The sequence below is a fragment of the Poecile atricapillus genome, chromosome W (genome assembly GCF_030490865.1).
Source record: "Poecile atricapillus isolate bPoeAtr1 chromosome W, bPoeAtr1.hap1, whole genome shotgun sequence".
Lineage (NCBI taxonomy): Eukaryota > Metazoa > Chordata > Aves > Passeriformes > Paridae > Poecile > Poecile atricapillus.
In genome coordinates this window covers 20,503,771-20,531,262 of record NC_081288.1, presented here as the reverse complement: position 1 = coordinate 20,531,262, position 27,492 = coordinate 20,503,771, and the positions used below count along the sequence as shown (strand labels likewise).

The 27,492-nt window shown below is 41.1% G+C and overlaps 1 protein-coding gene across 5 annotated transcripts; it reads left to right on the top strand.

Moving 5' to 3' along the window:
- The first annotated feature begins 536 nt into the window (after positions 1–536).
- LOC131592010 (retroelement silencing factor 1-like) lies at positions 537–27,492 on the top strand. 5 transcript variants are annotated; one of them, XM_058863204.1, is made up of 7 exons: positions 537–650; positions 3,267–3,345; positions 9,046–9,207; positions 17,682–17,766; positions 19,081–24,367; positions 25,110–25,184; positions 26,318–27,492. In XM_058863204.1, exons 5-7 carry the CDS (start codon positions 19,120–19,122, stop codon positions 26,458–26,460), a joined length of 5,466 nt encoding a protein of 1,821 aa, XP_058719187.1. In that variant the 5' UTR covers positions 537–650; positions 3,267–3,345; positions 9,046–9,207; positions 17,682–17,766; positions 19,081–19,119; the 3' UTR covers positions 26,461–27,492. The 5 variants fall into 5 exon arrangements, with proteins under 5 accessions (XP_058719187.1, XP_058719184.1, XP_058719188.1 ...); XM_058863205.1 differs by lacking the exon at positions 537–650 and adding an exon at positions 814–1,060; XM_058863201.1 differs by lacking the exon at positions 9,046–9,207.

Sequence of the window (27,492 nt, the reverse complement as noted above, 5' to 3'; positions counted from 1 at the left end):
GATTGGAATCCTTGATATTCCAATCAAGATGGGAAGGGTAGGGGTTTCCAAGCAGTGTAACTGGTCTGCATGATGGTTTCCAGAGTTTCTTGAACAAAACATAAAACGTCCAGTAGCTTCTTGTCGAGGTTTCTGCTGCATATTTTACACACAGGACTCCTGACATTCCTATACCTTATACTTCACAATTTTCTACTTGCAATCATAACCACCTCTTTTATATTATTAAATCGATTATTTTATCAGAGTATTTATAATATGAAGTCTCAATGGGTCCTCAGCCCGTGGGGGAATACGAAAGGACCACTCTATGATTGTTAAAAAAACGTGACGCGCTTGCAGCAGGGAGCTGTGGGAGCCCTCTGGAGAGCTGCGAAGGCAGGAAGGAAAGCGGCAGGGAGGAGGGGCTCAGCCTGGAGGGATCCGGGAGGCTCAATCCACCGCGGCTCTCGGCGGGTGAGCCCTCAGCACCGCACTCGCCGTCCCCGGCGGCCCGGGCCCCGCACACCCCGCGCTGGGCGGGCAGGACGCGCCGGCGCCGCCTCTGCCCCGCCCCGGAGCTCCCGCCCCGCTGCCCGGAGCCAGGGTCTCCTTCCGTCTCCCATCGGGGCCGACAGTCGGGGCTCTGGACGAGTCGCCGGCCGGATTCGGTGAGGACGTGCGCGCCGGTGGGGAGAAGGAAGGGAGGGAGCGAGAGAGAGAGCGAGCGAGCGAGCGGGGCGGGGGCCGTGCCGTCCTGTCCTCATTTGCCCTGAGCCCGCGGGGCCGCTCCCCGGGAGCTGCCGGCCTCTGCGGAGGGCTCGGGGCGGGCGGGGCCCTTTCCGTGGGCCGGGGAGCGGGGAGGCCGCGGGCCCGCAGCAGCGGGGGCCGCGCAGCGCCGGGCCGGGCGCGGTGAGGCGGGGGGCCCGGGCGGAGCGCGGGGCCCGCAGCGAGTCCGCTGCTCGTCTCGCAGAACCAATTAACGTCAATTAGTAAGTGTCCTGCGAGTGCCTGAACAAGGACAATGCGATGCGCAGGCTCCGGGAACATCCGCCGCCCCGATCACTTTAAGGAGGCAGAGGTTTGTTTGCTGTATTTCTCCGTAGGATATGACAATGCAGGGAGATGCGGTTAAAAGATACTGAGAAAAAAACCCAACCCATATCAACAAACTAGGAAATCCCCTCCCCCCCAAACAAAACTGACGAGAGAAAGTAATCAGTGTCGGGGTTGATGACCGGGTATTTCGAGTGTCCTGTGTTTAAATTCTGAGATGAAAGTCCAGCGTTAGTGATTTTTTTTGCTTCAGCCTCTCAGATGGGCATTACAGGGTGTGCGGTAAGGAGCCGGTGCTCTGCTTTGTGCAAGAGGGACACCTGCAGTCGTGTATTGTGGTTGGACTGATGAAACTGTTTATACTATTACAGAAAAAAAAACCACCAAACGGATTTAAAGAGGTATAATGCTCGCTGTTTGTGTTTTGGGTTGTCTGAGTAGCTGATAGAATTAACTCGCTTATTCCATGCAGAGGCAGATGGAAATGGGAGAAAAAAGTGCAAGTACCCCATCAATCTGTAGCAATTTTCTTCCTGTGCTTTGTATGTCCGTGGCATCAATGAAAACCTAAGGCATCAGGTAGAACACGAGTAGATTTTCTGCTGGAGCACTGGATGTGTTTCAGAGGCCCATAGGAATGCTGGCAGTTGTTTTCCTAGAAGTTGTTAGGAGGCTGACTTAACTCTTTCTAGGAGTTTCGTGGTAACTCTGGGCATTTCCCTGCTCTTAACTAGCCTTCTGGGAGGACTTAAAAATAGAATAAAACAAACCTAGCTCATTGTGACTCCTGGTAAATATTTTCTCCTGAGAAAATATTCATCTGAGAATGATGGGAGTAAAACTTGTTACAAACATTAAAAACTCCTAGCTGGGCTCTTATCACTCTGTTCCCTTGAACTAGCCAACTGATGTCCCAAAACATTCAGTTAGATGTTCCTGGCAGAGAAAACAGACTTGTGATAATGATTGCTTTTATATTACTGTCTGCAAAATTAAATAATTTACTCTTGATGCCTATGCCAGTATAAAAGTTCCCCTGAATCTCAGGGTTCAAAGTCTTGGAAAACTTATTGCCAACTGCTTCCCAAGATGTTTACCAGGAACCATTAGTTCAGTGTTTGTGTGGCTCACTGCAGTGAGTTCAAGAATCCAGCCCTCTTTGCAGTTTAAGCTTAAACAGTATTCTTTTCTCCAGGAAATAATATATTGTCTCATGTTTTGATAGAAGAAAAAAAAAGCATTACAGCATGCTTTATATCAAGTCTGTTATGGGGTGTTTTGGTTTCCTTCTAAGTAAAAGCTAAAACTTTCTCCAGTTCATTGATCTGCCAGACTTTTAGAAATTTTATTTTTGGTGTTGTGGTTATGATTTCTACTTAAAACACAGATTTCTTGCTCTTCCCCCTTCCTACTAATCTTCAAAAAAATAATTGTAAATTGGTAAAATACTCTGATTTGCAGGAGGCTGTCCCTCAAACATAGGCTCTTTACAAGCCAACAAATTGCTGACTTGGATTGTTTCTGCAGGCTAAGGTGTTTTGGTAGGAGAATATTTTTATAAGTTTCTAAAATTTACACAAATCAGCCTTTCCCAACTGTTTTATTTGCCTTTTTTTGTTTGGTTTCATTTGCTGCAGCCATGAGTGACATATCAGTGGGTTGGAGATGTGAGACTCCAAATGTCACAGCATTTGTGGTCTTGTAATAATTAACCTGTTAGTTTGCTGTTGAGCCTTTCTTCTTTGTGTTGAAGACTAACAGTTGTCAGAGGGAGAGGAGTACTCCCCACCCCATGATTTAAAAGGCATGGATCAAGACAGCAAAAGGAATAAAAGAGGGAGCAGAAAGCCAAGAAGGTGCAATTCAATTTTCTTAATTCCTAGAGGAGTTTTAGCTTTGCTAAGCATGACTATGAGAGCTTGTGAAAAACCTTAGAGCCTGCTGGTGACTTAAAAGGAAAGAAAAAAGAAAAGCGAGGAAAAATGGTAAAAACACCCATTATAGTTTTTAGCAGTAGGCAATGCTAATCTTTGCCTTTTTAAACTGTTAATGGACACTAATGAAAGGAGACTGGTTCTTCACAGGAAATTGGAATTCAAAATCTGCCAGGGGACCTTTTGATATATTACTGGTAATCAGGACATAGGAGACTCTGGTGGTGGTGTTGGTACGGGTCATTGCTCATTTGGTAAAAGCAGCACTTGAAGCTTATAGACTGTTGTCCCTTCTAGGACCCAAGACCAGTGAGAAGCTCCTGTTCCTCCAGTGAACGCTCCACATCTGTCTGAAGAGACACATGGGATTGCTGAAGTAAGTGATCTTTTTTTGTTTTTAAAAGTGAAATTGTGGATGCCATTTAATTGTCTACTTTGGTTCATCCTGAAGCACCACAAGTGGTAGCATCAGTGTGACTAAAGAGGTAGAAATGGGGAAGAGAATAGGGTTAAGGAAGTACAAACTTACCAACCTGTCTTTGTTACTCAAAACATTTCTAAGCTATATTAAATACTGTTACATGCATTTTTAAAAAAAAACTGTAGTACTTTCCCATTGCTGAAAGGGACTGGATTTTTTTTTCACACATTTGTTTGCTAAACACTACTGGTATGTTTCTCACTATCATTTGTCATTCTGATAAACATAAGCAATTCAAGTTCTCAGGAGTTTCAAAACTGCATACGACAGTGGTAATGTAGAGCAAAAAGGCTGTAGGAATTTATACTTTGAGGAATTTCAAGGAAGGTAATTTAATGGAAGGATTGATATTGTAACTTATAGCAGGCAGGAAACTTCACCAATCAGAAGAGAAACTGTACTTTTTAAAAACACTCCTGTGATCTTGAAGGTAGCACTAAGCCTTCATGCTGGATGTAAATGGTCTCCATAAAATGCAAATATGCCAAAAGGCTCTTTTAGTATGTGATTGTGAAAGATTTCAATGACCAAAATTCAAGTAACTTCTTAATTTGCACTTCAGTCAGTATCTTGTACATAGATTGCAGAGTTGTCTCCCATGAGTGGTCATTAGGCGTTGCATGATTAGCAAGCAGTACTTCTAAAAGGGGATGATGTCTACAACTACTGAGGATATAAGACAGTTCTTTAAATATGCATTGAAACTTGAAAGGAATTTGGAAATTCCTCAAAGGTTGAAGCATGTTCATGGTTTCTCTGCATTTCACTTGTTTCTGTGAAGTACTGAGGCCTGAATAATAGGCCCTGAGCTGAAGTTTGCTCTCAATGAACCTTCCAACCAAACGTTGCCTAATATTTGTATCCACTTTTTAGTGAAAGATGCATGATCATTAGTAAAACATGTAGTGTGATAAGAATATATTTCTTCCTGTGTTTAGAGCCCAGTCAGGGCCATGAAATCAGATACCTGGCCTTGTTTGGAAGTATATGGTTAAAGCCAAATCCCTTGGTTCCTCCTTGAGCCCTGGCCAGGCTTTGGGTGGAACCCAAGAAGAGAATGAAACCAGATGTTCCTGCACTAGAAGATATGGAATCTTGTTTATTCAACAATATAAATGCTGGACCTTCTCACAGTGAAGATGGAGACCTCACCTGCGGGTGGATATACCTCAAGAATTTTCCAGTTACCAGCAGTGGCTCTCCAGTCCTTTGCTGTGGCTGGAGCTCCCCAGCTGAAGTGCAGATTTGGATGATAATAAAATATTAGGTGATGTACCTTTCCTAATTACTATAGGCAATCTTCTGTAGTAGTGATTAGCTGCGTTGCTTAGCTTATCCTTTTGTAATTCTTTGCTGTTTTAAACTACAGTAATTTATACTTATTCCTTAAAGTTGGTGTTTGTGTCTTTTGTGCCAACCATGTCCACTGGCAGAACAGTATTATGGTAAATAAAAATTTGCAGTTCAAGTGTAGGGGTGCAGGTATTTTCTAAAAAATGTTGTTCCATCCAAGAAAAGGCAGCTTTGGACTTGGCTTCATCTTTAGCTGACCTTCTTCCATCATAGTAATATTCTCAACTAGAAAAGCATGAGCTACAGATAATACTTACAGCTCTGTGTTTCAGTTATATACATCAACTCTTCTGCAGAGGCAAGGGTATTCCTGTATGAAGGAGTCTGATGCTACCATTAGAAAAGCTTTCATCTGTAGGATTCTGAATGGAAAATTTGGTCATGTCAGTTTGTCTGATGAATCCAGTCTGTGTTATTAATGCCTTTTCCCTGCAAATCTTTTCTGCTGAAAATTGCTTTCTCAGGCTTGCAACTATTACTCAAAAGTGAACATATTTTTTTTTCTCTGTGGAGTATGAGCAATAAATGCTTGGTTGATGCAATCAAGGAATTGAATACAATCTTGAAGATTTCATTTTGTTCTAAACAATGACTGAACAATCGCTTTTGCTGGTGTTTGTTGCTTGGTACCATGGAGAACTAGAATATTTAAATTCCTTGTGAAGCATGGCTCCTCCAAATGCCTGGTGTCCATAGTGCTTGCAGAAGAGCCACTTTTAGGTTCCAGAATAACCTCTTGGAGCTCAGTTTAGATGCTGCTTATGACAAATTCCATTTTTTTTTGTATCTAGTGCTTCTGGTTGTTGATACATGGAATGGTGATTATCTGCATTAACTCATTTGTGGTGAGGAGAATGATTTCTTTATTCTTGACCCGTTGACTATGACCACAGTTCCCATGACACTTGTGACAGTGTTGCTGGGTGCAATTATTAGCTTTAGGACAGTGGATTGGGACCAATGCCAGATGCCATGGAATGACTTTTTCTTGATTTTTTAAATTTTTGTACTATTCCCCAAATAAGTCTTAAAATGGAATTACATAATTGTAATTTCTCAACTGCAGAATTTCTGGGTTCCCACCAAGATTTAAGGCACATTCAGAGATTGATGCTTGTTTTGTTGCTTTTCTACATTTGTTTTGCTGATGGGCAGGATCAGAAAAGACACCAACTTAAGAAATAAGTGTAATTTAATATAATACGAAAAAGCAAAGAATTACAAAAGGATATGATAGGATAAGCATCAGCTGGGGGCAGCCACTGTCACAGCAAAGGGCTGGAGAACTACTCCTGGTAAATGGAAAATCCTGCAGGTGTTTCCACCCATGGAAATGAGGCTTCTGACTTAGCTGTGAGAGGGTCCCCTTTTTATTCTGTTGAATAAACAAGCCACCGTAACTTCTAGTGCTGGAACATATGATTTCTTTCTCCTATTGGGTTTCTTCCAAAGCCTGGCCAGGACTCAAGGAGGAACCAAGGGAGTTGTCTTTGATTTTACACTCCCAACCAAGGCAAGATTTGGCCTTGCCTGGGTTCTAAGTACTGAAACCATGTTTTTGCCAATGAGCAGATACATATACCATTTGGTTGGAAGGTTCATCTAGAGGTCAACTTTGGCCCAAGGTCTGTTGTTCAGACCTTTGTACTTCAACATTTTTCTGCTGTCACCATGACATGCGATAAGCAGAAATCTGTATCAAACATCCTTGTTGAAACCAAATTTCAAAATTTTTTTGACATAAATACTAAAATTGGAAACTTGTGAGCGTAGCAAGATGTTCTTTCTGTATAACTGTGGGTGAAACAGCTTGAACTTCATGCTATTTGCAAAAATCACCAGTGATGGAGGGATGGTGGTCATGTTTTTTTTAGTGTTGAAGAATGCTGAGATCAGCCTGACTGAAACACCTCAAAATTAAACAATATGAGGATGTAAAGAAACTGGTGTTTCCTGATGCGAACTGGCAGTGGCACGGATGTGGGAGACAGATGTTTCCTGATAAAAGGAACCAATGAGTGGTAGTACTAATCGTGTGTTTTAAATGAATTATGTTCTGCTGGGCTAGCCTAGCAAAGTAGGACTGACAGGCAGTCATGTTATCCTATAAAAGCCCAAGCTATCTCTTTTATTATAGGGATTTCTAGCACAACCTGTCTAGGATTGTGTGTGCAGATTCTTCCTTTAAGTGGGGATACTTCTCTTGGTAACTCCTTGTGGCTGAGTGAAAGAAATTTGCCCGTGGTCATGAGAATGGGTGACCAAAACCAATCTCTTCCTGACAGTTATTAAGCTAGTGTAGAAAATACCAATTTATTAAATAGTGCACTATAATAGCAGTTACAGCCTTTTGTACTGAGGAAGATTGTGGAGCAGATCATCAGTGACATTACATGGCACCTATAGGACAACCAGGGAATCAGGCCCAGCCAACATGAGCTTATGAAAGGCAGGTCCTGTTTGATCAACCTTGGTTTAAAACAATTTAAGAAGAACACTCTAAAATGAGTTATCTCCCATTAGTTTTAACCAATCCCTTTCCATCAATAAAGAGAAACAAGTAGAACAGATATAACTGAAAAAATAACAGTTTACAAAAAAAACCCAAAACAGCAACAGGCAAAAAACAACAGTAAGAGGACCAGTTTTTTGGAAAGTTGCTGAAATCTCCAGATTCCCAGGGAACAAAGAGAAACTCAAAATGGCAGAGTGACTGCTTCCCCAAGATGGTGCCTACCATGGGGGAGACAAAGGAAAAATCGTGGCAGCCCCCCTCCTCTCCCTTTATCTCTCTGTTGGTGGCAGCTCCAGTGGCTGGTACTTGCTTAAGGGCTAGGACTCGTTGGTGGACTTTGCCTTCTCCTTGGCAGAAGAGAGCAAGACAAGACCTCTGGGCTGGTGTGATTTGGTGCCTTCTTGCCTCAGCCAGGCACTGCGGGTGGGCTGGGGTCACCACACCGTTACAAATGGAGGGGGGAGTTTAAACCAGTCCCTCTGCTCAGGCCTTTGACAGTAGACAGTAACTTAATCGAGGTGGCCAACACCCAAAAACTCACTCTTGTTCTGCAAGTTCTTAATGTCCATTTAGGTCTATTACAAAATGAATGATTTATTGAATAGACCAAGGGAAGCAGACATAAGACTTCAACCAGACTTCTTACCACACATGATAAACAAAGAGATGCTATTAGTAGATAGACAATACAGCATGATTGAGGTACCTATATTACAGCTAGATTGAATGTATCTTACCATCCAGTTGCTGGTGGGCCATATATCAAATCTTTCCTCTCAATTTCTGGAAAAGTATCTACAAAGATATGTCCAAGCTTTGTAGGAGAAGCCACCCTACCCATTTCCAGGGAGTGTGTAAGAGTTCTATCTCCGTAATAATTTTTCTGGCTTTTATAGTTGTGAAGAGCAGTGTCTTTTGGTCAAAGATACTTTTTTTATCTCTTCCTGCATCTGCTCCCCAGACCAAGATGTTGATTCTTAGTTGGGTGTCTTGGCCCCTCTGGCTCCAGAGATAACCCCTTGCCCGGCCTTTGACCTTGCCTGGGTTATCTCTTCCACATGCACCAGCCATCCGTGGTAGAGAGGAATGTCCTGCTGTGCACACGGAGCCGGGCTGCTCTGCTTCTCTGGGTGCGCAACACTGCTGCAGACAGGTGTTGCAAAATTCACTCTGAAATAGTTTTTGATTGGGAAATGCAGCTTCTCGAGTTGCTGCTGTTGACAGTAGAGCCAAAAGGCATGCCAGAGGCAAGAGAAAGCTCTGCCTGAGCTTTAATGACTTTGAGAATGAAGTGTATTCACTTCATCTCCAAACAAAAAAACCCCACTAACAAACTGAAAAGTACTGTTTATGCAGTGTTGGATAACACTGAATGAAATCACATTAAGAGTCCTGGTGTTTGGAGGAGAAAATGCTGAAAACAAAAAGGAAGGCTGGGAAGGAGAGCCTGATGTGACATGAAGGTTACAGGAGTAAAACCTAACCATCCTATGTACATTTTACTGAAGTCCAAAAAGGTTTGTGCACTGGTGTTCCTAGATCAACTAGGTGGGTTACCCTGTTGTAAGAGGAAATCAGGTGTGACAAGCTAACTTTCCCCATAAGAAGCCATGCTGGCTGTGGCTGAAGACTGTTGTCTTCCAAGTGCTTTTCAGTACCTTCCAGAAAAATGTTTTCCATGATTTTACCAGACACTGAAGTGACACTGACAGGCCTCTACCTTCCAGGGTTCTCCTTCTTGCCCTTGAAAATTGAAGCTTCCAGTCAGCTTGGACTTCTCCGGAATCCCATAATCACTCAAAAACTACCAAGAGAGACTTAGAGATAACATCAGCAGCTCTTTAAAGATTGTTGGATGAATCCCATCAGGATTTGTCAAAAGTTGATAGGTAAAAGGGGGAAATACACTGTTGGAAATGGTGGAATGGGAATCTGCAAAGAGAAGTGACTGCTAGTCTTCGTATGCTTAAATTTACTGTAAATATTCTGTGATTAATTGGCAATCTGAGATTAAGGTAGTTTGTCACAATAGAGACAGACAAGACACTTATTTTTTCATGCAGAATATTATTGCACACAGCTCATTTTTATATGCTATCAGAAGGCACTGTGTTTGAGTCTAATAGGTCAGCAGATCCTTGGAACTCAGTTCATTGGTTGGTCATGGCTAGTGTACATGCCTTTGAAACTTTTTTCTTTCTAGATGTGTTTACATTTTTTCTTCATGGGTTCTCATGGGATAGACTTCTTATTTTTGCAGGTGCCATTGTCTTAGAATTAGAATGCAGGTGTCATGGTCTTAGAATTCATTCTAAGAAATAAGCAGAGATTTGCGCTGTTACAGGATTCCATTCTCATGAAAGCTGACAGGTTTCTCATGGGAACTTAGGCTAGCTATTAGCTTAGCTGAAGTAATAAGGCCTGATTTTACAAGGTCTTTCTTTTATGAGGTTTTTACCTATATGTAACAGTAATTTCCAACAAATTATCTCTCATGTAACTGCTAAGAATTTTGGGGCAAGAAAATTCCTGTGTGCTGGTGCTGTTGTGACATCTAAAATACAGTTATAAAGAAAGGAAAATGAGAATTATGGATGTTTATGTACTCTTTTTTGGGTACGTTTAGTTGATTCAGGCTGTTTTTCTGTAACACTGTAAGTCAGATGTGCTGAATTAGATTTAAATAGTTTAGGTTAAATGAGACATGCTGCTACAAGTCCCGAAGCAGAAACAGGAGAGCAAAGTTTTGCTAGCCTGCAGCTGAACTTTTGTCCTTTTAATTCTTAGAATCTTCTGTTTGCTGAACTGCTTTCTGCAGAGGTACGAAATAGCTGTGATCACAGTGGCTGGCAATGAAATGTGTGTTTAAAGAGTTTTGGCTCTATTAACGGGAACTTTCAGCAATGAATATTTTAGAGCTATTGTGAGTGCCTCAGTTACACTTGTTGCAGAGGAGATTTAGACCACTTAGGGAACCACTGGCACAGGTAGCTGGAAAAGTAGTTTTATTTGAAGTGAAATGATGTAAAAGTGAGGCTTAAGAAAGTGCCCTAGCACTTTAATCTTACGGTACAGATTCAATAACAGTAATAATTCAAAAGTATTAATACATTATCTTGATGCTCTATGATACAAAATCATGCACAATGTCAATCACCAGAGATCTGCAGTTGGTAAAGAGTCTTTCAGCAAGGAAGAACTTAGAGGTGACCCAGCTTAAGGAGAGGTTACAACCGTGCAGCTGGGAGAGATCAAAAAAACGCTCACCTGAACTTTCATATTTGTTGAATAAAGTGGCTGGCTTGTAGTCAAATTAAATGCCATGGAAAAGGTAGGCATGAAATTCCTTGCACCCACAATTTCATGTGTTCCTTACTAATTAGTCTTGGAAGAACTACCTGCTATTAATGTGTTATTCGGTTGACTGGTGTTCCCAGCTCTTATACATCAAAGCTCTTTGTGTCACCCTGTTCCTATATGGGTTTTCAAATAATAGGTTGGCGCTAGAAAAGTCCTTGACTACACCTGGTTACGGCCTAGACCTTTACTTCCTTGTGAGCCTGAGCTAAACTGTCAATAATTTGGTCAAGGAGTTGAGCTCATCCCATGACTACAGTCTATCCACTTTATTGACTCAGAGTGGTAGTACAGTTACCTCTTGCCTATGTCATCAGCGTGTGTTGTATTGCACATAAGTGGTGAGGGTACAGTTATTTGATGAGTTGCTTAGCTTAATTATTATAAATACCATTTATTATATACCAATGCGCAAATGGATACTGATATTGTTGAATATTTTTCTGAGAAGGGTTGGAAGTGTTTGTGCATATTCCAGTCACAGGTGCAATATGTGCACAACAAGGAATAGAGAGTCACCCAGCTGACTAAAACCTGGGCCTTTCATGACAGAAGAACCTAGGAGACTCAATATTTGCCTTTGGAGGAAGGAGTATATTGGGTAAGGGAAACAGACTGCAAGACACTTTCAGAAGTACCTTCAGTACTGGCATGCAAAAAGATTCCTTTAAAAATAACCCCAACACTTTACATTCTGGGCAGGACCCTGACATTTACCAGGGAGATGGAAAGTTCCTGGTGTTCTTTGAGGGCTGAAATTTGGAGTCGTATCTTATATAAGATTCCTATCTATATGTGCCAGGAAAGTCAGCAAGATACAGGTGATGAGACACATCAGGAGAGGGAGAGGTTTCAGCTAATATTCCTCGAGCTACCTTAGCATCAATGGCAGGATTATAGCCATGGCTGAGGTAAATGAGTAAAAGTATAATTAATGCCATTTTAGAATGAAGTGTATTCACTTCATCTCCAAACAAAAAACCCCAAAAAAGTGAGCTTGGTAGGCCTAGTGGGTGGGACACTGGAGGAACGTCTTTAATGTCTAAACTGACTGCGCATAGATAAGAGGAAAGGTAAATGGCATTGATTGTTTTGGCAGCTTTTGTGACTGCATTGTGAGGCAGAGAGGGGGCAAAATTTATGTTGCCATAACTTTATGATTAAAAGAATAATTTTATGATTTTATTTGACATAAATTTATGACAGGTAGCTGTCACAGGCAGAATGGAAGCTTCACACAAGGTTTATCATGTGTACTCTCCTGTTGAGTCACAGGGTGTTGAAGGGACCCTGTTGCTTTCTAAACTCCTCCTCAGAGAGGACTCTGTGGCTGGATCCAGTTCTAGACACAGACTTAGTAAAGGTTTATGCCTAAAGAATTTCTAAGGTGCAGTTGAATCTTTATACAGCTTCATCCCACAGGATAAAGGAAGGCAAACCAATATTAATTTTTTTTATGGTGTTAATACTGATGATAATATTGATCATAATACTAGTTAGACTAAAGGACCTTAACCAAAATAAATTACTACACAGTATAGATAGTTAACTATTATTACAGTGATAATTTTAAAGCTGACAAAATAATCAAGTAGAGATTGGTGTTGCTTACTCATACCAATGTCTGTGTGCATATCTTTTTAACTCAGCCTTGGGAAAGAACCTTGGATTATCCCCATTCAAAGGAGGTGTCTCCACACACACTTCTAGAAGGGAGTATGTTAAGAGTGTTGGAAGCATAAAACAGTGAAATAGCAAAGCTCAGTATGAGATGGAGCTCACACATCAGAGCATCAGTGGTCACAGCAGACATGGAAACCTGATGGAGGTTTTTGTTGCCATGGTGTTGGGTAGGAATGTAAAGTGGCAAAGGAGCAGTGCAGTCTCAGTACCAGGAAATGTTTTGTACAACTGCTACCAGGTATACCTCCTACCAAGAAATACTGCATACAACACAACCCCTAAGAGCAGAAAATTGGACCATCCACAGCACTCTGCACAATAATGGCTAATAAGGTATAAAAGTAATTTGCTGGGGATGAGGATTTGACATGAAAATTGCTGGGACACATTTTCCTTGCCCTCTGCAGAAGGAGCACCTTTTGGTTAGACTTGTGTCCTCGGCTATGCAGAGTGTTTTGATGCGAGAAATTGAACTTGTGCTTGCCATTGTATTGTTAGGGCTATATTTAGCTACTCTGCAGTTTATGCAGATACTGCTGGCACTCCAAAAGAGCCATGTATGTTGCATTTAATAAACCATAGTATTTGTGAACTGTACTGGTTCTTTTGAATGCAACTGGACTTACACTAAATAGACTGTTGGAGATCCAAATTTCAGGCCTTTAGTTATGCATTTTACATTTATAAAAGGTCCCTGCTGTTAAAAATTTGGACTGGGTTTTTATAGTGGTCGACTGTCAGTCAGATGTTTCTGGGCCAACTGTTTCAGCTCAGTTGCCTTTAGCTCAGCAATGTCAGGTAAATTATCAGTACTGTCACTTTTTGGTTGCTTTATCAGGAGCTTTGTTACATCCTCACCTGTGCCAGTTTTTGCCAGGAAGCATTGTTCCTCACATCATCAGAATGTTCAGGTTTGAGATTATTGAATCAGGCTAGTCTCAGCATTGTTCTACACCAAGTGCAGCATGATTCCCCTTCTCCATCCATCACTGATAACTTTTACAATCAGGGTATTGTTTGAGCTGCTTTACCCCCATGGATGCAGAGTGTCCTGCTCCAGCAGCCTTGGTCAGATGCCAGGACCCACTGGACTTGTGAGCTGACTGGCTGAGGCTGTTAAAAGGGGAAGTGGATGCAAGTGAATACTCACTTTTTTCAGTTCTCTGAGAAGAGACATGATGGATTTTGGGGCTTGCAGGATGTTCTGGGGCTCTGGGGCATGTTAACAGCATGAGTCACTGGAGGTAGGGGAGGTGCTTCTCAGAGTCCCCAAAGTAGGGAGACTTGGATTCAGAAGTACCTGGAGATTGTACCTTCCCAGGAGCATCATGGAAGCTCTTGTCTGTGAGTGGTTCTGTTTGTGGAAGTAAAAAAGCTAATACCTTGCAGGCCTTTGTAGGTCTTTCTGGTTAGAAATATCTGCATCATGGCCTAATGGTCTCACTGAGCAAGAGTGGCCAAATTATTGGAGAGAAATACTTGTAAAAGTATCTTATCTGAAGCTTATCTGAAGTAATCTGTATGTTACCATTCTTTTTGGTAGCTTGCTGCATTTTGCTTATCTGACATGTACCTGTAGTCCTGTGAAAAACGACGTGTAATGCAGAGGTGTATAAATATAAACTGTCACTGCCCCAGCTGGGCAAGGTGCAACTCGGCAGAGACTGTTACTTGGCTGCTCTTTGTGGTGCATAGCTCTGCAGCTACATGCAGTGATAAACTGCTGCTGTGCAGACCTGACCAGAATTGTGTAGGAGTTATTCTGCAGCAGAGGTTAGAACCTCTCCAAAACAGGTCCTCAGGCTGGCTGGCTTTTAATGAAGCCGTACTTGATTGATCTTGGGAAGGGCTGAAGGGGCTCCTGGAGCTTGAGGGATGCTGCAGAGGGTGAGAGAAGTGGTCTCCTCCATTGTGATCAACTGAAGGCAGAATTTTGACTGCCCATAAGGACACACAGATGGTGATGACATTGATGGTGGCATCTACCTCCAAATGGGAAGTCTCTGTAAGATGCACCATTCATGGCACCTGAGAAGGATCATCAGGTTCTGTCTGGGGTGCTAACTCTACATGTGATAAGTCTGGGTCACCAAGGGCTGGGGCATTTCCAGTTGGTGAAGTGATGGGAGGGGCACTAGGGCCCTTGCTCAAGCCCTGGTGGGAAAAATTGCAGCATAGGGGCTTGTTGGAAACAGCCAATAAAATGTTTGGGTCTCTGTGGGCTGCCTGGTTGGAATACCTGGGGCTAAACAGGCTTTTAAGATTCCTTGGGTCAGGGCCCTTTAGCACAGGCTTAGGGAGGTTTTAACTGCCTTGACACAAGGTGTTTGGTGGTAACTGTGGCTGCATCCTAACAGGATGCAGGATGACAGAACAAGCATAGCAGAACATAGCTGGGACTATGTGGTGCTGGGCATTGTGGCTGCTGATGTTAGTGGGCTCTGAGTGGTCCAGGACTGTTTAACTAGTGGGTGCTGCTGGGCCTCAGATGGAAGACAAACTCATAGTGATTTACTAAATATTGATGTTGATCTAGTATCAATATCAATCTGTTGATGGATAAAAGACTGTAACAGTTTAAAGTTAGAAAGCATGTGTTTAATCAGCACAGGGCAGGTACTTGGGGTAGTCCCCTAAGACGCACTGCAAATTCACAAAAGATTCCAGTGTCTATTTATTTACAAAAGTCTTGAATACCCAAAATACTAATACATATTCATAATGCTAACACCTCCCATTCTCTGCTTCATATTAAAATACATGGTAATAAGTTTAAAAGGTTGTTACTCCTGTCTGGTTGGTTCCTTGAATTGAGGGGGTGGTCATTTTTAGTGAGGAGTGGTTGTAAAAGATGAAGGATAACCCGTCTTCCTCCCTCTGACCTTTTTACCTTTACAATGGTTGACATTACAACTGACACTTAGGGGAACTCCACTTTCCTCCCTTCATGACTTTTAAATGGGTTTCCAGATGTATGGTCTGTGTTCTTCCTGGGCCTATTTATCAGTTTCCCTGTTCCTCATTATAAGCACAGCTAAACAAACATACAATTACAAGTAATTCGTTATCTAAGTCCCTGGATTTATTATCTCAAATCCTGCTTCTAACCTAATCATTAACTCTAATTGATTCCAGCAAAGTCTACCTCTAGCTAAAAGCTTTAACTTTAGAAAAGTTCTTAATTTTTTAAAAATTCGTGACTCAGTAGGACTTTACCTGGCACACAGGGGCTACATCTAAAAAATGATTGATAACTGGCCTTCTCGCGTTCGATCCCAAATCTGTGGGACTGTCCCAGGAAATATTCTGGGGACCTCGGTCACCTCAAGACCTTTATCTTTGAGTGTATGTTAGTGATACCAGAAGTACAGTTGTGTTTTCCAATGGAGTTTGTAGTTAGATTCCAGACCCTACAGGAGGGCCCAGGCTTCTGATTCTGAAATTCAGGGGGTCATGTGACATATTTGCAATTCAGGTTAAATAGCACACAGTAACAGATCTGTGAGAGTGCTCACCTGATTTGGCATGGGTTTTTGCCTGTGGAAAAGCACTCACAGACACAGTTATGATGCCTCCATTAACACCATACTCAGTTTAATTGTTAGTCTGATTCATAGGCCTAGTCAGGCTTCAAGGAGGTAGGAATTTGACATATGATTATCTGAAATCAAATTGGACCATGTATTTCTGTCCTGGTTGTCTTGGTCAATTTTTCTTTCAGAAAAAAAAAAAGTTTCTTTCAGAAACTCACTTTCAGGCAGCTTCCAGCCACCTGTCAGGCTTTTACTGGGCAGATAGTGCCATCACAGGGACTCTGTGGCCTTCTGATTTCTCCACAGTCACTTCAAGGCTTCTAACACAGACACTGGCAGGAGTTGTAGAGTTGTGTCTGTTTCAGCTGAAGTGTTCTGCTGGGCTTCAGGCATTTGTTTGTTTGTAGGGGAAGAACTTAGACTTCAGCTGTATTTAGATAGTGCTCAGCATTTCTAAGAGCATGAGCTGTAACACAAATAGGCAGGGTAACTTTCCCTTCATGCTTTTATCTTTCTGACTTTTTCTATTCCTAGAAGAGAACAGGTAGTTACCCTCCATGAGAGCATCTGGCACCCAAAGGCAGGGCAAGGCCCCAAACCAATCAGTTCAGGCACCTGCTACAAGGCTCAGGCGAGTTATTGAAGCCATAAAATAGATAGCCTTCGAGAAATAATGGGTTAAAACATAGAATGTGAAGCATATAGGAAACACCCGGAGCAATAAATTGGCTAGGACTAGGAACACAATGACAGGAGAAGAAGATAAGGATGAAAACCACCGGACAAAGCATACTTCGAGCCAAAGCTAAAGCATGTCTAATGCCAATATGTCAAGTTGACCCTAGGAGCCTGGCCAAAGCTTAGGAACTCAGCCAACTACACCGGGAATGGACCAAATTTGGAGAGAAGTTCAAAAGTTTAAAGAAGAAGACTCCTCGGAGACCCTCGCCCACGATGAAGGCCGACCGGAACGACCCCCGAAAAGATCCTCAAAACAGAAGTTTCCGCCCACGCTCCGCCTACGGCACGCCCCATATGAATATGCATGGAAATGATGTAATCCCAAACCTAAAACTGTATAAAAGGCACGCTTTTGCTGTAAGACTTTGGAAAACTCCCTTTAGAGATTTCCCCAACGTGCACGTTGCTAATAAAATACCTCCTGTCTATCTGACTTAAACTGAGTCTCTTAGACAGTTATTTTATCGCCTTTTGGGGCAAAATTCGGCATCATTATGATGCCATGTACTGCGTCTCTCTGTTGACACCGAAGTGGAGGGACTTGATGCAGCCTGCTGAGTTACATTTGGAATGTAGTAACAAACACCAGACCCACAGCTTTAGGGGTAATCAATATATCTCAAAACAACAGGTGATTCTTGGGGATAGTCCTGTGTGTTTCCTCTTACAGTAATTCCTGTAACACATAAATCAAGAATTACAAAGTATATCCATTACAACCTCCACCCCTGCCTGGTCCTTTTGGGCTGGGTTGTAGGGTTTACCATTGCAATGAACCCTTCCCCTTGTCTCCAGCCTGGCTTCAACAAGGGGTTTCTAATTCATTTTCGATCTTGATGGTGACAGTAATTGGATTTTACTCTTAGTGAAGTTGTGAAGCTGCATGTAGTCAAAGTTCGTCCTCTAGCAAGGATTTTACAGTTACTAGTGGTTAGCATCTTAGTCTTGTTTGCCTCTCTTGCAATTATGTTCCCAGAAAATGTGAATGCCTTAAGTTTCCTCAGCATTTGTCTAATTCAAGGATTGTTTTATACCAAATCATTTTTCAGGAAATACCCAGTGTAACATTAGCAGCCTGAAAGCTTAACCTTGGATGCAAAAACCTGTTTTGTCTGCTAAGATTCCTGCATCACTGTAAGTATTGCCTGGACACTGATGTTGATGATTTTTACGAATTTCCTATGCCACTTCATTTTCCTGTCTTCTTTTGTTATTGGTGTCTTAAGAGAGCAGAGAAAGTAAAAGAGTGAAGAAAGCTGTCTCTGAATCTTGAAAATAACACCTGGAAAACTGTAACACTGGATCTTTTATTTCTTATAGGCTAGATATGAGTGATACTTCTCATTCTCAAATTTGAAATCAGAAGAGTCTTAAAATCTAAAAGAGCCCATGAAGGAATGTCAGGAGCCTTGGGTAACCTGGGAGAAATGGCATGAAAGATTCTGTTGAGAAACTGCCTTAACACCCTGCACAAAGCAAGGTGTTTGTTCTGTCCTGGGTGGGTTTGATCATACTCAAAGGAGCTTATTGAGATGCAGACAAGCATTCATTCCTGTCAGTTGTCATGGGGTTTTTTGTGATATTTTGTGCATTTTTTGAGGCTGAAATAGTGTTAGGCTTTGAAGGCACTGTCTCTAAAGACTTTACAGAGTAACATGCTCACCCGTTTGGGTTTTTTGGTAATCCATGTGCATTCTGGAATATAACACATGAAGACATAGAGATATGTTTTTGTCAGCTCCTGAAGGTGTAAGTACTGCAGAAGTGTTGTTGTCATCTCTGTGCTTCATGCCTTCTCCCAGCTTACTTACTCCCAGAGTAAGTTAATGCTGCCAACAGAATTAGGGGCTCTTTGCTTGTAGATCACTGATGTCCCTGTAGAGGCACAGTCATGTTTCTCAAAATTAAACTAGTGGGCAACATTATTATGAGAGATTTTTACTAAACCCAAAATAATTTTCTCATTTATTTTGTTGTATTTGAAAGCATAATTGAGTCTTACTGTCTGAAAACCCTGCCCTGTATTTTATTCTGTGTTTCTTATGTTCAGCTCTTCAGTATTTTTCATTGTGTCATGTTATACACCGACCTTGGGGCTTTTTTCCATTGTTTTAGGATTAAGAAGCTAAATACAGCAATCTCTTGTTAAATTAAAAGGTTGAATGATAATAGAATTAGCAGAATAGTGTGACGGGTTTTTTTAATCATTAGATAGTCAATAGAGTTGTTAGTTGCTTCTCCTTTTATACTTTAACTGTGTTCTGAGAAACAATTTATGCAACTTGACTTTGGCAGCATTTTATGTCTGTGGGTTGTGCTAATGGGGTTGCTTTCCTACCCAGCAATTTAAGTTCAGCAGTGCCGTTGATGATGCATTTTAAATCACTTCTTAGTAAATTAAATAGGTCTTGATCAAAAGGTTGTAATTTTTGTAAAATTTTTTTGTAGCATTTTGGTTTTGCTTGAAGAAAAAGAAAACAAGAGAAGATGGACTGGAATGTAAGGCCAGTCCAGAACGCTGATGCGAATACAAACCTGCAAAGTGAAGGAGCGTGTTTCACTCAGTTACTTCCTAATGGACATGCTTTTCCCCAGACAAATGCCAACTCCTCTAAAAATGCATGCACTTATGCTGAAAATAACCAAATTGTGTATATGCCAACCATCAATGTTGCCTTCCCCTCTGTAAATGCTGAAGGATTCAAAGCTTCAGATCAGACCTCACCAGGAGCATCTGTAACTGGTAATAATTTTTTCACATCGAAATACTCAGTTAAACGACATCAACAGATGTACATAACAGCACCAAAACCTCCCAGTCAGAATTCACCTTTGCGGCCAGAGACGACTCTGACTTCTTGGCCAGTCTCTAATCCCTGCAGTTATCCCTGCAGAAATCTACCCCCTCTGTCCTCTCAAATGAACACAGGGAATAGTGTAAGGAGCCTGCTTGGGGAGCCTCAGTACACCAATACCAGTGCTTACAACATGCAGCCAGAAATGCTGCAGCATAATTCTCTGAGACTTTCAACACTACATCAAGGTGGCATTCATCACCAGAGTAATTCTTTTCCTCTCGGTACTTCTGGGCAACATGTCCAGCCCCAAATATTTAATTCCAGTATTCAACAGGGTAAAGTTTCATATTCAATGAATCAAAATACTGGAGCAAATATACATCTGCCACAATTTCAGCAGAGTCAGATGACATCAGAAGCTCCCAGAGGATGTTCTGCACCATCTTTGTTGCCTGCCAGCTGTGTTTCAAGACCTGCAGCACACTCTTCAATGGCTGCACCACAGGAAATGCAAAATATACCTAATGGGTACAACATTAACCAGCAGAGGTGCCCACTGGATCCAAAAAATGCTCCTGGGTTTAATAGTATTCAGCAACTCTGTCAGAAGCAGCAATCTGGAGAAGTCAGTCAATCAGTCAGGAATGTCTATAATCCAAGTGGAAGTGTGACAACAAATCGGTCTTTTAATGAAAGCTCTGTGTCATCCCCTGGCATTCCCAAAGAACTGCTTGATGTTGTGAAAGAAATAGAAGCTCTTTCTTCAAAGCCACTGAATGATCCTGCTTCAGTTCCAGAGAGCCAGACTAGCAGTTTGATGAATGGGCCTGTTAATGCTCAGGTTTCTTCAGCGGCAGCAACACATGGAATAGGAATTACAAAGGAGAGGCTAGCTTGGGAAGCTGAAAAGCTGAACTGTCTTAAAAAAAGGGTTGTCCTGCTTGAAACAGTTCATAATTATAAAAAAAAAATCTATCATGCCAAAAGTACTCTTCTTCCTCCTACTAGTTATCCATGTTCTCCTGCTAATTGTCTTCCATGTGTGCCCAAACAAAATGTACCACTTTCCCCATCTGAACCAGTGGGGACAGAGAGGCCCACACTCGCGATTTCACATGATGAAAGAAAGGACAAAAACCTAGCCAGTGTTGATAACAGAAGATTGGAGGTGACTCAAAGTGACCCTCAGGTGGAGCAGGGAAGCCTTTCATCAAGCTTCACTCCTATTCCCTCTCAGAGCAAAGTCCCAGCTCAATTTAATAATCCTGAGAGCACCTTGGAACAAAGGGATGTGCATGCCTTGGCCTCTTCTCAAGGAACTGTGACTTCCTCAAACAGTGCTTCATGTTTTACTCAAGCAGGGAGCTCTGTCAAGACTGCATCAAAGACTGTGCAAATTGGCCCTGAGAACTCATCATTTCTTCAGTTTGTATTGAGCAGCACAAATGTGCTGAAAGAGAAGACAGCTGGTGCTACTGCTGATAAAATACTGACGAGTCTCCTGTGTAATGAAAAACCACTGCTCGATACATCTGTCTCGGGTGAAAGCTTGCTAAAAGACACTAGTGAGAAGAGCACAGAAAGTCTGAAAGGTGAGCAGGCATCTGTGGCTCACACAAACTCTCCTGCATCAGAAACAACTGCATCTGGTGATGCTAAATGCCAGACTGAGGTAGCTCAGAAAAATACACCATTTACTGAAAATGCATCCTGTAACCAGAGCAATTGTAGTTACACTGTGGAAGAGGTGGCTGCATGCCTGCGCTTGTGGGAGAAGTTTCCATCAGAATCTGTAAGTGTGCAAAATAAACAGTCAAATGAAAGCCCTACAGCAAATCAGGTTCCACCCTCCAACCAAAACACAAAGGCAGGAAAAAAAAATGTTTTGTCTAGCATGGATGAGACCATTTTACCTGTAACAACTACCTCTGTGGGACAAAAACTTGATACATTGACTTCCAATTTGATAAAAAATTTTGAACCTCAAGTTGCAGTTGTCTCTCCTTTAGTGCTTTGTGAACAAAGAACACTAAGTGAGCAGGCAGGTAAGATCCCAACACCTGAAGGTAAAACCTATCCAGTGATTGATTTGGAAAGCACATGTAGCTTGCAAGAAGAGGGGAAAAATGGTTTAAATGTGGCAAATACTGCCAAAGGAACAATAGAAAATGCTAGGTCATCACCCAGTGATTGTGTTCTGGAACAAAAAGTAGACTCAGATTTACAACAGATCAAATTAGGTGATGAAAACCAAAGAAAAGTTAGTCCATCTGCACAAGATGAAAGAAAAAATCTGCAGCTTGGATTACAAAAGAAGGCTAGTCTTCCTGAATCAGGCACAAATTTTTGTAGTCAAATCTCTCAAGAAGGTATAAGGGACCGCAAAGACAAGCAAGCTGTCTTAGAGGCAGGAGATTCATCCACAGCTGAGCTGGAAAATGAGATGTTTTGTATTTCTAGTGTATGCTCTCTTGTTGAAGGTGATAAATTTTACAATGCACAAATAGCAGGCATGTTCAAGTCAGTCTATGAGACACAAACATCAGAAGGAAGTGCATCTGGTGCAAGGCAAAAGGAACAACATCCAGACTTGCATAAAACTGAGCTGAGCAATAACACTTCCCGAAGAGAAAGCTTGCTGCTGAAGATGTTGGAAGAATCATCAAGTCATTTGGAGAAAGAAAGCAGAGGCAACCCTCCTAAAGCAGTTTCTACCTCTGAACAAAACACGACTCTCAAGGCATCTTCCAAGCATCCTGAAAATTACTTAGAAAATCTTGCTAATATGAATCAGAGGTTAGTTCAAAATTCACTAGATTCCTCTATCAGCATGACTGTTAAAACTAATGCACCCGCTGTTCCAGGAGACCACAGTAAACAAAATTCCATGCCCAATAAAAATAGCACAGAAAAGGAGGTGAACTTTTTTGGAAGAGAACCTAGTAAATATCTAGAAGATCAGCTGCTTGCTCTAGTGAAAGAATTTCCATATGGCATTGAAGGTGCTGATATGCTAACAAAAGGAGCAGCACAAAATCGTTCTGTGGCTGAAGGGACAGAGAATCAGTCTCAAAAAGAGGTTAAAATTAGTGACAAGAATGCTCATTTGAAGGACCCAGTAAATCAGACTAAAATTGCAGTGTTAAGCTCTGATCAGGTTCAAGAGCTGTCTCCTGGACAAAACCAGTGTCCTTCTAGTGACAGCAAGAGAGAAGTGAGTCAGCAGTCAGAAAAGGCTTCAGCTGACAAGGACAACCTTGAAGGCCGTGTCCAGCCTAGTCAAAAACCATGTGAGGAGGAAAAAGCCCCACAAAAAACTCCTAAGTCCAGTGAAAAAAGTGAAGATTGCTCTTTAACGGGTAGTTTGTCTGTAGAATATAAAACACCTCATTGTCCCTCTCAGTTAGAAACATCTGGTTCAGAGAAAAATGATTGTCAGCTTTCAAAAGCTGAAAATACTGACTCTGCAGAGACAGAAGAAAACAGTCAATCTGATACCTTGAAAAAGAAAAACTGTGCAGTGGGAGACTTAACAATTTCTGAAAAAAACACAGACAGTATTAGCAAAATTAAAGATACTTGCAAATACACTTCTGCAATGAACAAAAATCCTAGGCCGAAGGTGGATAATGAATACAAACTGCTTACAACACAGGAAAAAATTGGACCAGTTAATTCCTTTGAAAAACAGGATGCTGATAAATACAAAAGCAGCAGTTGTAAGGAAAATCTGCAAATTGACAAAGGAACCCAAGTGTCAAGTAAAGAATTTCATTCTGACAAAAAGGAGCACCAGACAGCGTGCCAACAGTTACCAGAGAAAACTGATCATACATATGCAGACAACATGGCAAAGTTGTCCATAAAGAAGGAGAGAGTTTTCAAAACTGAGTCCCTTTCAAAGGATATAACCAGCCCAGGTTTGACCTTGAAATCCAAAATGGACACTCACCAATCTGTCAAGTCAGAAACCGTTGAAATTAAGCACTCTGAAGTCAGTCAAGGACAAAAATTTAAAACTTGTGAAGAGACTTCAGCTGAAGAGCAAAGCTGTAAGAAACAAAAGGAGCTGCTTAGGGAAGACGTAGGAATTAGTGTGAAAGAGCAAGCGAAATTACCAGCAGAAATAAAACATCAACAGTTGAGTAGTTACCAAGCTGATGCTGTAAAATTCTCAGATAGTAGCACTGTAGACTTCAAATCAAGACACACAAAATATTCTCAGCATAAATCTGCGAAAGTTCATCCTTTGCAGGAGCAGGCATACAAACGGAAGATGAAGGAAAATATGGTTGGGAAGAGAGAACTTAAAAAAGCAAAGCTAGAAGAGGAAAAACTGAAACAATCTGAAGCAAAGAGTTCTAAGCAGCTTGCACACAATTGCATGCTAAATGCTGACAAAGCTAAAAAACTGAATGGAGAAAATGGTTGGAAACCAAGGAGTTCCTTAGCAGATTGCGCTGTGCTTAAACTGCAGAGAAAAAGGGCTCGGTCTTCTACCATGTCTAAAAACTACTTTTCTAGCAAAGAAAGACATCTCGATGGTCTAAATAAAGACAAGTGCACTGAGAAAATGTTTCCTGATAAAAATCTTCTGTACCTAAACAGAAGAAATAACAGACTAAAGCTGCATCTTCAAAAGGAACCCAAAAAACACTACTTGAACAGAGTGGCATTTAAACGTACAGCACAGGAGCGCATTTATCTGACAAAATTAGAGACGTCACCTGTCAGACCTGTCTGGCATAGAGCCACCAAAGTGTCACAGAGCAGCGACTCAAAAAGAGATGTGTCTGTCTCGACAGCTGAGAAATCATGCAAACAGGAACTCCTTGAGTTCAAGCTGTGTCCAGAGATACTGTTCAGAAATCCAGCCCCTGGTGAAGAAAGCTTAGCTGCAAAGAATTCTCCAGAAAGAGATAAAGTCGTTGTAGAAGGTATGGTGCTGTCTTGATGAATCCTTTGTGAGTAAAACCTGTGTATTCATTTTAAAATGCACATTGCACAAAGCTACAGACAGTGAAAACATGGGATTATAGAGGCTGAAAGCTGAGATATCCTAACTTGTTCTGTGACAGACCATAGCCGTGTCTTAAGCTGAAAAAGAACATGGGAGTTTACCTTCAATTTTCTGTGAGCCTTAGAGAATGAAAATTAGAGCATGGCAGTTTCAAGTAACTTTGGGAAAAGGCTTTCTAAAGTACTTGTAGAAGTTAGCTTGGCTTGGTTGTAGAAAGTAGATTCCCTTGGTGCAGTTACCAAGGGAGATATGATTTGTATTCACTGTTCACCTGGTTGTGCATCACTCTGGCTGGGCAGAGGAGGGAGAGATCTTTTGTGACATTGAGGAATAGAGTAGGCTCAGGCCAGACATATCCTGCCCACAGTGCCCATAACCTTTGTCATCTTTGCTTTAAGCATTCATTTTTCCTTTTCTTCTTTACCCCATTTTTCAACATTTTACATAGTGCATTCTGGAGCATATTTATGTCAAATGTATTTGATTTTTAAATGAACCCAAATCTTAAACTGTACATATCAGCCCTTGGAGTCAGATTCATACCCAGAGGAAATTTCCTTTTGCATGTGCTAGTATATGTGTTAGAATTTAATGCTTGATAGAGGCCAATATTTGTGATACAGAAACCTCAGAAACAGTTTTTGAAAATTTCTTTTTAGGTGTCAAGAGTAAAAAAGAAGATTGGTTAAAATGTGAACCAGTGAAGCAAAAGAAAGTGGAAGAGATTTCTACAGGTGAAGTGACTTCTGAATGTCCCATTTGAAATACAAGTTAAATCCTCTTTGCTTGGTTTTAAATGTTCCTTTACAGTAGTAAATCTTAATAAAGCATTTTAAATTATTATTTTCTCATTCTGCTGATTAAGTGGATATTGGAGAGTAGACTTAGTGAAGTATCAAAGATTTGTGTAGCTTTTTATTGCGTTATGAATATGTTGTTGGAAATGTTAAAATTTTCCTGTGCTGTTAACTTGGATGTAGCACTGGTAACAGTGTTTAAATTTAATTTGTTTTAATTTGTATATAAAGATTCTTTCATGCTTTAAAATATAGGAAGTGATGTAGCAAATGTAGTGCAAAAGCAGAAAGAGATTTTTAAAATAAATCTGACTTTCACAGTTGGTTGTTGCTGTCCACACATAACACCTGTGCTGACAAATTCCAGGACCTGTGTCCCAGTAGTCTAGACAAGATAATCTGTATGACACCCAGAGGAAAAGTGGGACCACTGTTACCATCTTCCTCATTTCTCTTGAATTGCTTTTTGGATGGTCTTTTACACCCTCTAGGAGTCAACTGTCACAACATCTCAGGATCTTGTTTGTTCCATCCTTTTTAAATCTTGGGTGAGGTTGCTCCCAGCTGTCCTTGTTTCTTTGCTTTAGGTACCTCTCTGGCTCTAATCTTGTTTTTCTAGTTAGTGGTCTAACAGGGAACAAAATGCATTCTGTAGCCTTGTTGCTGTCTGCTTCTTAGCTTTAGAGCAGAGGGCTTGCATGCTGATACTTGTGTTGTGGTTTTGCAGGTGATATAGTTTCAGCCTTTGCATCTTTTGTTGCTGTTGCCTGTGTCCTTGGGCTTTGGTGTCTACCATCTTTTTAGCCCTTCCTCTTGCTTCTTCTCTTCCTTTCACAAATGCACGGCTTCTGTCACACCTTTCTTAACACTCTCCAGAAATCTCTCCTTTGATTTGACACCCAAATAGCCATTTTGTGCTTAAAGATACATTGTTTTAAATCTGAGGTGCCTGGTGCTTTAGGAAGGAAGTTTGTGGCATCCTTTTTGACACTGAAAGGCCTTAGGTACCACATGCATAAGGAATAGAGTCCTTTGAGACTCTTGCTTTAACGTGCTTGTCTATCTTGCAGCTGAGGACAGTATTCCCCTTGATACAGCTATACAGATCCTGGATGGAGATGGAAAGACTCTTCACATTCCTGTCAAAGACTCAAAAGAGATGTTTCAGACCTACAGGAAAATGTATCTGGAAAAAAAGATGCAAAAGTCTTGATAGCACTCCTGTATCAAAGGTCTTACTGTCTCTGAGAAAAAAATGCCAACACTAAGATGATTTTTTTTCTGTTTACTTCATATTGCTGAACAAATGTAAAAACCCACGGTTTTCTGGTGGGTGTTGAGAATTTCCTTCCCTATTTTCCTCATATTTGTGAATAATTACCATCTTATCCTGTATTTATTGTCCAAATATGCTTTGGTGCTGTAAATGCTGTTTTAAACGTATTGTTTCTTTTGGCATATTTGATCTTATTTTTTTTTAAAGATAGAGTAGCTCATTGAATCTTGACCAAAAAATAACAAACTCATTTAAACTGTCATAGCCTGTTTTTTTTCCTGATTCTCAAAATCTTTTACTTGTTATACTTTCCATTGCTGGCAGTGGAAAAATATTTCTGCTGCAAAGGGATTGCAGTGGATTCCCAAGCATTACACTTCTGTTTCCCACTACGGTAGTCTGGTTTGCTTCTAAAAAGGCTTTCTGTTTTTTGTAGAAACTTTTTTTCCTAAACTGGGACTAGAAATACAAACCCCTCAATTCAGGCATACAGATCAGGGGCATTTAAGAAATATTTATGCTGCTACCCAGTTTTGTTACATTTCTTTTTGTGGCACTTGTATGGACTGGACTCTTGAGTTCTTAGTTTGAACACAGTGCTGCAAACTGTTAGTTTAGTGAAGACTTCTCTTGCTTTTCTTTCTCTCTTTGCAGTTGAAGTGTGGGGAGTTCGAATTCACTCTTGTCTGAGTTCAGCCAGACTGTAATTTCTTTGTTGATAAAGTGTTAGATTATGTTTGCTTACACATTCACTGTGACGTAACGGTTGTATTTGTCATTGGCTATCTTCTGTTAAGTGCCTTTTCACTGTTATTCAAAATTTAAAATCAAATCGTATTTTTACAGAGATTTGGTACTTAATTCTTTCTATCTTACTAAACCTTTATGCTGAACAAAAAACCTGTAGATACGTCACTGAACAATTTTTATACTTGAAATAAACTTTTGAGGACTTCACCTTGTCTTTTT

What these genes read in the sequence shown, in the direction of transcription:
- LOC131592010 (XM_058863201.1), top strand. Translation starts at nt 19,120, where the DNA reads ATGGACTGGAATGTAAGGCCAGTCCAGAACGCTGATGCGAATACAAAC. An exon ending in AGATAAAGTCGTTGTAGAAG is followed by an intron (nt 24,368 to 25,109) that starts GTATGGTGCTGT and finishes ATTTCTTTTTAG; the next exon opens with GTGTCAAGAGTAAAAAAGAA. An exon ending in AGTGGAAGAGATTTCTACAG is followed by an intron (nt 25,185 to 26,317) that starts GTGAAGTGACTT and finishes TCTATCTTGCAG; the next exon opens with CTGAGGACAGTATTCCCCTT.